The sequence below is a fragment of the Zonotrichia leucophrys genome, chromosome 12 (assembly GCF_028769735.1).
Source record: "Zonotrichia leucophrys gambelii isolate GWCS_2022_RI chromosome 12, RI_Zleu_2.0, whole genome shotgun sequence".
Lineage (NCBI taxonomy): Eukaryota > Metazoa > Chordata > Aves > Passeriformes > Passerellidae > Zonotrichia > Zonotrichia leucophrys.
Window position 1 is genome coordinate 17,613,468 of NC_088182.1, and position 12,753 is coordinate 17,626,220.

The 12,753-nt window shown below is 45.9% G+C and overlaps 1 protein-coding gene across 4 annotated transcripts in view; it reads right to left on the reverse strand.

The window, feature by feature from the left end:
* VGLL4 (vestigial like family member 4) overlaps positions 1–12,753 on the reverse strand; it is a 110,566-nt gene that overhangs the window by 27,059 nt on the left and 70,754 nt on the right. For all 4 annotated transcript variants that reach the window (XM_064724018.1, XM_064724017.1, XM_064724019.1 and 1 more), the window contains one exon: positions 9,538–9,724. In XM_064724018.1, the coding sequence (XP_064580088.1) occupies positions 9,538–9,724 (187 nt within the window). The remainder of the gene's footprint in view (positions 1–9,537; positions 9,725–12,753) is intronic.

Consider the following 12,753-nt stretch of genomic DNA (forward strand, 5'->3'; position numbering starts at 1 on the left):
TTGCAGAACTCTGAGCTGCTTCAAGTGCTAAAGGCTTGGAGGGGAGAACTTCCAGGAGAGCAAAGATAAAAACATGAGGTACAAGAGATACTCCACATTTCAAACAAGCAGGAAGGAAAAGCTGAGTGCAGGGAAAGAGCAGGGAGGCTTTAATGGAAACATCTGCAAGGTCAGAGGGTGTGAGGGGATTCATCTGCACCCCTGCAGTGCCCACCCAAACCCCTCTGGCACACTCTACCCATCCATCAGAGGGGCCATGGGCAGCTTTCAATTCCTTCTGAAGTCAAACTTGGCACATGCAACCAGTCACTGGAAAATACCATAAAATCTATTTATGGTCACCCAGAGAGCAGCCTGGGCCAGAGGCAGGGGAAGGCTGCACACCCAGGGCACCAGCACCAGCCATGGGCACTGCAGGCTCTGGGAAACCTGCTGGTGCCCAAACTCACTGCTGGAACCCGCCAGGAGCGTTAGAGCAAACACAAAATGCCAGTGATGTTCTTACAGGAGTCACTGGGCTGTTCCTGGCAACACTTTTTACTTTTTTAATTTGGTAAAAGTAATTTTGATCATCACCCAATGCCTGTCATGGAACTGTTTTTTGTTGGTACCAGCTTGAATCAATCCATGAACCCCAAATTCTCACAAGTCTGAGGGATTTCCCCCAGTTCCAGCACCTTTCACAGCAGAAGAGCAGATAATAATTTTCTCCAAATACATGACAGGAGAAGTGAAAGATATCAACAGCATGAGCATGGCCAGTGAATTTGGTGAGAGCTTGAACACAAACCAGTCTCTGAAAATAAGGTCACAGTGCTGGATTTACTGGCTTGTTCCTTGCAATACTTTTTATTTTGTTTGCAAAAAGTAATTTTGATCATCACCCAATGCCTGTCATGGAACTGTTTTTGTAAAAGTCAAATCTTGAATCAATCCATGAACCCCAAATTCCCACAAGTCTGTAGGATTTCCCCCAGTTCCAGCACCTAAAAGCCTGCATCAGGTTGAATTTTACAGCAGAGGAGCAGATTAATAATTTTCTCCAAATAGATGACAGGAGAAGTGAAAGATATCAACAGCATGAGCATGGCCAGTGAATTTGGTGAGAGCTTTAACAACACAAAGCAGCCTCTGAAAATAAGGTCACAGTGCTGGATTTACTGGCTTGTTCCTTGCAATACTTTTTACTTTGTTTATTTGGAAAAAGTAATTTTGATCATCACCCAATGCCTGTCATGGAACTGTTTTGTGTAAAAGTTGGTACCAGCTTGAATCAATCCATGAACCTCAAATTCCCACAAGTCTGTAGGATTTCCCCCCGTTCCAGCACCTAAAAGCCTGCATCAGGTTGAATTTTACAGCAGAGGAGCAGATTAATAATTTTCTCCAAATAGATGACAGGAGAAATGAAAGATATCAACAGCATGAGCATGGCCAGTTAATTTGGTGAGAGCTTTAACACAAACCAGTCTCTGAAAATAAGGTCACAGTGCTGGATTTACTGGCTTGTTCCTTGCAACACTTTTTACTTTGTTTATTTGGAAAAAGCAATTTTGATCATCACCCAATGCCTGTCATGGAACTGTTTTTTGTAAAAGTTGGTACCAGCTTGAATCAATCCATGAACCCCAAATTCTCACAAGTCTGAGGGATTTCCCCCAGTTCCAGCACCTTTCACAGCAGAAGAGCCGATAATAATTTTCTCCAAATACATGACAGGAGAAGTGAAAGATATCAACAGCATGAGCATGGCCAGTGAATTTGGTGAGAGCTTTAACAACACAAAGCAGCCTCTGAAAATAAGGTCACAGTGCTGGATTTACTGGCTTGTTCCTTTGCAATACTTTTTACTTTGTTTATGTGATCATCACCCAATGCCTGTCACAGAACTGTTTTTGTAAAAGTCAAATCTTGAATCAATCCATGAACCCCAAATTCCCACAAGTCTGTAGGATTTCCCCCAGTTCCAGCACCTAAAAGCCTGCATCACGTTGAATTTTACAGCAGAGGAGCAGAAAATAATTTTCTCCAAATAGATGACAGGAGAAATGAAAGATATCAACAGCATGAGCATGGCCAGTGAATTTGGTGAGAGCTTTAACACAAACCAGGTCACAAATAAGGTCACAGTGCTGGAATGAACAGTGCCAAATCATCAGGAGAAAATGGGACTGCACAGCCTTCCCTTCCAGCTTCACTGGGTCTAACAAGAGAGAAATCCTTCAAACTTACAAATTATGGTCTGTATCCATCAGATACACACTGTAACATTAGCTGAGGTGAAGCAGGAAAAGCTGAGAAATTACAATAATTCACTTCCAGACATGTCAAAAATTCTTTAAAAAAACCCCAGGCTCTTTAGGCCTTCAGACCAAGTCCAGTGTTTAAACAACTGGTTTCAAGAAATTAGACTTTTTCACAGGCTGTTTTAAAGAAGGAATAAAGATTTCATTAAAAGTTTATTGAAACTGTTTGTAATTGCTAATAAAATCTGAATTACTGAAAACTCTAGAAGCACTATAAAAACAGTAACAGCTTCATTGTGCATTGCACAACTATTCAGACCAATATAGTAAAATATTTCCTTGGAAAGCTGTAACCAAATGGACCCCAGCAGCACCAGAGGAGTGTTTGGAGGGCATTTCTGCAGCTCAGGCACCCCACACTGTGCAGCCAACAGCCTCCTCCCACAGCAGCTGCTGGTTGAGGGGAAAATTAGAAAAATTAGAAAAACAAATCACAAGCAAAAATGTTTGGGGACTTTGCTGACTCCCTTTTGAAGGTATTGGTTTGTGAATCATGCCAGTTACTGATGAAAATGTGACAAAGTTTTCTGGAGCATCATTTGGGCAGCAGAACATCTCTGATGTCAGTGATGCCCATGTGGGACCCACCCAGAGTGGGTTCAATGCCCACTCACTGAATGAAGAGCTGGCCCTGGTGATCCCTGTGGGTCCTTTTGAGCTCAGAATGTTCTGGGGCTCTGTAACCCACCCACAGTGGGACCAACCCAGCTGGGCACTCACCCACACCAGGATCCATCTCTGCAGAATTCCCACTGGGAAAGGGACCCCAAACCCTCCAGACCCCAATGGCAGCAAAGTCCTTTTATTCCCTTCTTTCTTTGAGGATAAATCCCCAAACCAAGCCAGCCCCAGCCCTGCAGCTCAAGGATTCCCTGGGATCCCTCAGCTCACTGTTTGGGATTTCCAGCACCAGGAAGGAGTTAAACCTGCCAGGCTGTGCCTGCTACCCCACAGCATCAGCACTGCCAGCCTGAGGAACAGAATTACTGATTCAAGTAGAAATTAATGTAAGGTTTGATTCCAAACCTTCCCCTCACACAGTCATTGTCTATAGCAACTGTGTCCATAACACTCTCGTTCTCAGGAGCACAACTTTCTAGTAAAAGGCACATCTGTCAAACTGCAGGAAACATCTGGGAAAATGGTTAAACAGAAAGAAGTGAGATGAAACCTTTGTTTCCATGGGATTGGATATACATCCAGAGTATGTTTGCAAAGGTTGCTGGCTCTTTTCTTGCTTCTTTCTAAGATCTCAGGATTTTGGATTGGTGCTGAATTTCACCCATTCACACAATGTAATATTTTGCTTTTACTCTGGGGTAAAAATCCAACACCAAGCTCGAGGGATTCCCCATTCATTGAAGAGTTGGATTCCATGATCCCTGTGGGTCCTTTCCAGCTCAGAATATTCTGTGTTTCTGTGGCTCCCACTGCACCCCTGAGTGCACAGGGCCCCCCAAATGCCCTCCCTTAGTGTGTGACCAAACCCCTCTGTGCAGCACTGACACAGCTCTGCCCTGAGGGCACACACCAGGGAAGGGTCATGCTCCTGCACAAAAGATGGAAAATGAAAGTGGAAAACACGATATCAAAGCAGAAATCTGGAGCTGGCTAACAAACCCCTTCTGTCTGCAAGTGGAGGAGACACCTGAGCTAACATTGCCTGGTTTTTCAAGTGCCTCAACATCTACCCAAATTTTGACAGATAGGTCTTTTTGTGAAGTACTGATAAGCTATCAATCCAATTGCTTTTAGCCCTGAAACTGTTCCTAACAAACCTTTCACATGTGCTTCAACTGAAAGGGACTGGAGTGCTCTCTGAAATTCCCCTGTGGCTAAGAACTGCACAATCTGGGTTAAATATTAACTCACATATGGTGGCTCTTTCAAGTCTGCCTCTGAAGGTTCCATTGAACATATATTCCTTGAAAACAATTTAATTTTGTGCAGCGTGTGATCTCCATTAATAAATAAGAAAATGTCTGATTCACTCCATCATTCAAGCAACGCAGACAAGCAAAGGAAAAAAAATTAGGAAAAGCAGTTTGAAATTTGCTGTGTGATCCTTTGTCCACTTCTCAACAAGAGCCACGTGGGCTCAGTTCCACTGAGGAGTTCAGTTCCAACAGGACTGCTCTGAGAGCGCCAGGTGAACCCCAGAATCCTTCAGGGGCACATCTGTGCTGAGACTGGGTGAAGATGCCTCACTGAGCACATGAGAGACACTTTGGGTGTTCTCAGCTGTGCACTGGGGTTTTTTCCCAACTCCAATTTGTCACAATAAATGACAGTGGGAACATATTTCTCAATACCACATGAAGTTTGGAACCCAAAGAGCAGCAAAGAGCTTCTCTGACAACTCCCACGCTACCTCTGGGAGCCAGCTCTGCATCTTTTCAAGCCCTGCTGGAGCCACGTTCCTCCACAACAGGGACCTGATTTTCTGCAGAACATTTTCACCCTGTGCTCTCAGCCAAGCTAAGGAGAGAGGTGACAAAAATGCTCTGATGAGGAACTTTATTTACTCAATATTTCAAATCTTACTCAAAATTTCTCCCCTTGAGCAACTCTAAACTCACTGAAGATGCAGCTGAGCCTTGTGTGAGCAGGAGGTTGGATGAAATGGTCTGTTCCAACCTGAATTATTCCACAGTCTTCAAATAAAGGTGACAGCACATTTTTTTTAAGGATTCCCCACTAATTTCTATCACAGTGTTTTTAAAGTAAGCAAATGCCATTGGATATTCTTGGTAAAAAACTTCAGGAGTGTTTTGGGTGGGATTAGCATCATTCTTCAGTGTAACAAAACTAAGCTCAGAATTTGAAGAGTCTGAAACTACACATTTTACATGATACACACTACAGTAACTTATTCATGCACAGACCTTTTATTACAAGAAAAAGCCAAATTATGTATCACACAAACCAAAAGACAATTATTCCCTCGACTTCACAGCTGTGAATATTTAGCCACAGGAAGATTTTTACCCAGAAATGAATTCCCATCGCAATCCTAATGCCACCAAACCAAAGGGGAACGAGGGGAAAATTCCCAAACCCCAAACGCCAGCTTGCAGGCTGACGTGCTCGGCACAAGGAACAGAAATAATGGTCCCGGCTGAATTGCAAAGGGCATTTCTTTGGAAGGGGCAGCGCCGTGCCCGCCGGCCGCGCTGGGGACTCTTAGGGCGGCGGGGCGGCCGGGACAAGGCGGCCTTTGTGTGCCGGGCTGCGGAACGGGAGGGACGGCACGGGGAGGAGAGACACCGGGGAGGGACCGGGGAGGGAAACAGAGCCCGGCAGGGAAGGAGGGAGAGAGGGAAGAGGGAAGAAAAGGGAGAGGGGGAGCAGGAGAGCGGGGAGGGGAGCGGGACGGAACCAGGGAAGGAGAGAGGGAGGGAGGGCGGGACGAGAGAAGGGGAAGAGGGAAGGAGAAGGGAAGGAGGAGAGCGAGAGTGAGACAGGGAAGGAGAAGGGGAGGGAGGGAGAGGAAAGAAGAAGGGAAGGAGGAGAGCAAGAGTGAGACAGGGAAGGAGAAGGGGAGAGAGAAGAGCAGGAGTGAGACAGGGGAGGGAGGAAAGCAGGAGGGAGACAGGGGAGGGAAGCAGGAGAGAAACAAGGAAGGAGAAAGGGAGGGAGCCAGGGAAGGAGCTCGAGAGGGAGGGAGCTCGAGAAGAAGCCAGGGAAGGAGGGAGGGAGGGAGGGCAGGAGCTCGGGAAGGAGGGAAAAGACGACAGGGGGGAGCTGGGGCAGGAAGGAGAGAAGGCCGGAACTCGGGAATGAGGGAGAGAGGGAAGGGGCCAGAGAAGGGAGCTCGGGCAGGAGGGAGCTCGGGCAGGAGGGAGAGAAGGCCGGAACTCAGGAATGAGGCAGAGAGGGCCGGAGCTCAGGAATGAGGGAAGAGAGGGCCGGAGCTCAGGAATGAGGGAAGAGAGGGCCGGAGCTCAGGAATGAGGGAAGAGAGGGCCGGAGCTCAGGAATGAGGGAAGAGAGGGCCGGAGCTCAGGAATGAGGGAAGAGAGGGCCGGGGCTCAGGGATGAGGGAAGAGAGGGCCGGAGCTCAGGAATGAGGGAAGAGAGGGCCGGAGCTCAGGAATGAGGGAAGAGAGGGCCGGAGCTCAGGAATGAGGGAAGAGAGGGCCGGAGCTGGGGCAGGAGGGCCCCGGGCGGCAGCGGCGGCCCCAGGCCCCGCAGCGCTGCCCCAAGCGCTCCCTGACGGTCAGGACGGAGGCAGCCGCCCCTGCACCGCACACAATTCCCGTGTAATCCTATTGCCCAATCGCTCTGCTGTAAACCACGGTGGTTTTAGTGAATTCATGGGAAAACAAAGTCATGTGTCGAGCCATACCCCAAAACAAGATCCCTTCTCCTCCACGAAGCCAAAAGCACCTTTTACTATAGCAAGACTTAACTTCAGAGAGTGCATTTCAAGTTAAACACCTGAGGGACACACCAGAAAAATAAGAGAATTCTATATTACCTATCACTATATTTTAATTAGAAAGTACTTGTTCTTCCCAGCCAAGGAGTTTATGGGTGTTCACAACTTCTTTCACAACAAAAACACAGAAGCTATAAAAATACACCAAAGGGAGGCAGTGTCACATGGTGGGTTTTTGTTTTTTTTAATTAATCCACAAGCTCTCAAGTATATTATCCTCACACTGAGACTTCTCTTCTTTGAAAAAGCACATTTGATAAAGTGTTCTTTGCACATTCATTCCATTACACATCTGAGGATCCTGCTAGGCTTGCCAGGGCATTTGATTCACTCTGCTCCAGAGACTGCACTCCAATAGTTGTGTTTTTCCACAATAAAAGTAAACATACCCGAGTCCAGCTCACAAATGATCCTTCAGGGAATTACACCTGAGCAGGGAATGTCTCCAAGCACTCCATTTCCCAACAAAAGGCTGACGTAACTGGATTTCTAACAACACATCCAAAGCCTTTCAATGGATTAATTCCTGCTGGAGCACAGTGGGGTGCTGCTACCTCAGCGTTAAGATCAAATTGCTACAGAAAAGGTTCCACTATTTATAACAAACCAACCACACAATTCTTGGCCTATTTAATTACATTTCCAGCCACAAGATACTGGTGTTAAGAGAATGAATACACAACTGCTTCCCAATTCTACCAGCACCATCACAAAGACCCAAATGCCTGAACAAGAGCTGCTGCTGGAGGTTATAAAGATTTCTGTCAGCTGTACCCAGGTTTTGTGTCAGGAACGCTTTCATCCTGTGCTTTCAGGGCATTTGGCCCTGCAAAATTCAAAACACACAGCCTCAAACTAATATTTACAGTTCCAGTCACAGAAATGTCTTTGCTGACACCACAGACACCGTGGCACCTGATCTCCACACTACACTCCACATCTCTCACACATTTGGATTTCTAAACTGAACTTTGTCAACCTTACACTTCCAGAACCTCCAAGTCACTCCAGTGGCTGCCATTATCATGCTCCAGAAAATAATCCTTTCCCCAAATCAACCATGTTTTCTGGGGTGTGAACAAACCAAGCTCTCACAACATACTTCCCATCTCCCAATAAAATTCTCTGCACAGATCCACAGGGCTTGAGTAATCCAATTCTACAGTTAAACCAGAACATCAGAATCAGAAAAAGATGGAAAATATGAAAAACAACCAAAAAAAAAACAAAAAAAACATTTGAGGCAGTGACAGGGAAATGAGAACAAAATTCAGAGAATGTTTGGGAACTTTTCTGATATATCTGAAATACACAGAAATCCAGCTATTGCAGATGAATCACAAATGTTTGAGTTTTCATATATCCTATTGAAAGCATACTTTTGTATGGCCAGATCAAACTTACAAAATAAAGTAGAAAAAGAGATGGCCTCGTGGATGCTATTTTAGATTCTAATTCATCTGCAGCAGATACTTTAATTGAAACAGATTAAGTCACATGAACCCTGGGCAGAAAACCTGTGTTTTTTACTACAAGAAGAAAAGATGAATGTCTCATATACGAAATCACAGAAAGAATCTATTGAAAAAACCAGAAAAATGTACCACACTGGAAACTATTAGCTGTGACATATAGCTAAGGGATCACATGAAAGAACTGCCTGCATCTTTTAGTTCTGAGCCTTGGTTGCACATGAGTCTGTTGGTTCAGACTTCATTATTTTTATGGCCTCCGCTATATAAAGTGTTATAATGTACGTAACTGCCAGCTGTGTTTTATTTCATCAGTAGAAAATGAGCCTTTAAAAAAAAAAAAAAATCACACTTTTCCCCCATAAAGTTACATAACATTTCAAAAATGCCATAAATCCCCTCAGTTGTGTCATGCATCCAGAAATGCAGCACAGGGTTCTTTCCAAGCCCTCCTGGCCCCAGAGCAAGGCTATAAATAGTTAATTTTTCGGGGAGAGGAGGAGGTATGCTGTAAATGAGAAGCGAGCTTTCATTGTTTTGCATTACTTCAGCGCTGGATTCCCGATTTGTAACAAATTCCAAGGCTGCAGACTGCGGGCCCAGCCTGTGAGTAAGGCTGCGGTGATTTATGGCAGGATAAATCCCTCAGTCCACATCCCATGACTGTGGAATGCGCGGAATGCCGGGGCTGCAGGAGCTGAGGCAGCAGCCACAGCAGCTCCATCCATGGCTTCCTCCAGGCAGGAATGCCAGGAATTCTGCAGCAGTGCCAGCCAGGCTCGCATTCCCAGCAATGGCATCTGCTGATTGCCCAACACGGCTCATCAACGCCTTACCTGGCCGGCACATTCCACACCTGACTGTCAGAGCAGGAATGTTTAGCAACAACTGCAGCTTGCCCAGTTGTCAAGGCAGCCCAGGAAGCAGCTGGCTGGGAGCTGCTGGCCTCGGAAAAATGCAAAGCACTCGTGTTCCTCCTCCTGCTGCTGCTGCTGCCTCCCCACCCCCAGCCAGAGAGCCTGAGAATGGGGGGAAGTGAAAGGAGCGCCTTACAAAGAACGAGGGAACAATGCTGCAGGAATCGCAAGGTGAATACGTATGGCTTGCTATAAATAGTCTGGCTGAGCTAATTCCTGTTACTTCACGCTGTACAAAAACAAAAGAAAACATGAAAACCCATCTAATCGCGGGCGGCTCTTGTGCAGATCTCCCACACAAACTGGAACAAAGGGGAAAAACCGAGCGCAAAGTTGGAGCCAGGACACGATTTTAGCAGGCAGCGCTCAGCTCCGTGCAGGGACAGACACGAGGCACTTACAGATGCGGGTTGAACATGCGGCTCATTTTGGAGACGTGGTCGTTTTCACAGTCCAGCTCCTCGTCCCCTTGGTCCATGCTGAGCTTCCTCTTGCTGGGGCTGATGGGCGGCGGGCCCGTGCGGTGGTTGCTGAGCGCGGGGGATTGCAGGGGCTGCATCCGGGGCTCCCCTCTCAGCGCCGCTTCACCTGCCCGGGGAGACACGACAGGGGTCACCCCACGGGGACAACACTGACAAACCCTCAAAATGCCACAGTAACGTCCCTTGAAACTCCCCAGTAACACCCCCCGAAATTCCCCAGTAACACCCCCCAGACTGCACACGTGGGACGCAGTTGGAGGATGGACAAGGCATCCCAAATCACGTTTTATGCTGGAACAAGCAGTGAGAAAAGGCACCAGGAGAGGGGTAGCTCACCCCAGATGATCTCAAAGGCTGAACTAACCCATCTTTGCAGCAGCTTTTTCACTCAGATCCCCCTCAGATTCCCTTCTCAGTTTTTTCACTCAGGTTCCCCCCTCAGCTTTTCCACTGAGGTGTCCCCTCAACTTTTTCACTCAGATTCCCCTCAGCTTTTTCACCCAGCTTTTTCACTCAGATTCCCCTCAGCTTTTTCACTCAGATTCCCCCTCAGCTTTTCCCACTCGGATCCCCCCTCTGATTTCCCCTCAGATTTTTCACTCAGATTCCCCCTCAGCTTTTTCAGATTCCCCCTCAGCTTTTTCCCTCAGATTTCCCCCTCAGCTTTTTCACTGAGGTGTCCCCTCAACTTTTTCAGTTTCCCCCTCAGCTTTTTCACTCAGATTCCCCTCAGCTTTTTCACCCAGCTTTTTCTCTCAGATTCCCCTCAGCTTTTTCACTCAGTTTCCCCTCTACTTTTTCCACTTGGATCCCCCCCTCAGCTTTTCCCACTCGGATCCCCCCTCTGATTTCCCCTCAGATTTTTCACTCAGATTCCCCCTCAGCTTTTTCCCTCAGATTTCCCCCTCAGCTTTTTCCCTCAGATTCCTTCCCTGGCAGGCTGCAATGCCAGCGCCGGGCTGTGATTACCTCACTCTGCAAACCATGACTATTCACAGAGAAATAAAAGCTTTGTTCCTCTTCTTACAGTCGTGGTTATAAATTCCAGGGCTACAGTTCACGTTAATGCCAAATATTCCAGATCTAAAACTGGATCTGAACGATTTGAATAAACGTTCAAATGATTCGGAATCATTCTCAGATGATTCCCTTTATAAAATGCTGTCCAAAACAAGCTTGTCTGGTGTAAGTATGCAAGGGAAAAATTAGGGGGGAAACTGGAACTTGCTGATTCAACTTTTAAATATGTCCCTAAACGTCTTTCTCTATACTATAAACGTATGTTTGGACCCAGGAACAAAAGAGCACAATTCTTCAGCAGAGGAATCACAGAAATGCTAATTTCCAGCTGGGGCAGACTGAGTAGATGGTGAGTTTTTATATAATCTCACAGTTCCCAGAAAAGCCATTGGGAGCTGTGTCAGTAATTCCAGCGATGGCACAGTTGGCTGTGCAGAGCACAGGACAGATCGGTGCTAAGCAGGCGTTAAAGCGTGACCAGGCTTTCCCCATTTCCATTAAATATCTCACTACTCCTATAGCCTGGAGCACAGCACTGCACTTCACTGGAACGCACATCCTCTGGTCCTATTAAAACCTCATAGGGATTTAAAGATGTAAAAAAAGTGCTTTTGGGGCTCCATCAGGGGCTTGGAGAGCAGCTAAATTAACCAGGGTTACCTATTCTGGTAATATCCCTGAAATAGCTGCTTTTGCTGGAGTTTAGAATTTGTATTTTTCCTACACTGCCAGAAGCATTTTGTTTTTTACACAGCCATAATTTCCAGACCTAAAATTAGGCCTAAGTTAACTCCATCTAGAGCCCTGTGGTACCTGACAATGGAAATCTTTGTGTGCCACCACACATTTTCACATCATCACCGAGGCAGATGATTTATAAAACGCTGCCTTAATTCCTACACACGACAAATAACATTTTGTTGGAAAAAGAAGGAGCGAGGAGAAAACCTCCTGAATGTTTACCAGTAAAAATAAGCATTCTGCCAATTTAGTCAGCATAATATAAACTAGCAAATATACGCTGACCTATAATACACCACAAGCCATGATTTCTATTAAAGACTCTGGCACCAAATCTAAATAGGAACTTTCCATCTCAGCTCTAAATAGCAAAAACTGTGCCCTGCTAAATGCTCTGGGACAGACACCCAGAGCTCTCCTGCTCCAAGCTAACATTAATTGAGAAGCACCCACAACCACCCCAGTGCCATGAAAAAAGCTTTTATCCACACAAAATCTTTTGGGAATTGTTTTCAGATCAGTACATTTGTGCATTTTTCCTTTGTATTTTGCCAATAGAAACCCCCACCTACAGAGTGTTCACGTTCTAAACGTTCAAAGCAAACCACATCACAGCAGTTCCTCTCTGTGAGGAATCTCCCTCACTCGTGCCTTTGAAAAGGAATAACCTAAAAGCAATATCAAAAAATAAAGCTTTCAGCACCTGAGGCTGGAGCTTGTGTCCTCCCACCCGTGCACGATCACTCTTCCATCTCCCATCACTTCTGGCGACTCCAACACAAAATTCCACAACAGCAATTACAGATTCCACGTGGGCACCTCACTCCCACCGGCTCCTGAGCAGCTCCGAAGTGCCCTGGGCAGTTGAAATTCCCAGGTAAAGCTAACTTGGGTGGTTACAAAACACCAGACATCTCTAGGCATTCTTCAATCCAGTAAATCAGAAACCTACCCTTTTCCCCCAAACAGGACATTGATACTATAACAATTACCAAAATTGGGACTTTTTTGTTTCAAAATTAAAATACTCATTTTTTCTATGTATGCTAAGAAGAGCATTTATATATTAACATTCAGACTGAGTATAAAATCTGGTTAAAATGCTATTGAATGCTGGAAGAAACCTATTTTAAGAAGTTTAACAAAGAAAAGAAGGGCTTCTAAAGAAAGCCTATCCAATTTGGTAATGCATTTTCCTGATTATGCAGGGAACACCAAGACTTCAGCTAAACATACCACGATCTGACCAGCTCCACTGGGCCAAAATTAATCAAATGAACCAAACTTTGAATAGGGGGGAGCAGTGAGAGTCTCTTACAGGACAGTTCAGTTTGTACAGCCCCTCCTGCCCACACCAGGCAGGAGAACAATGCC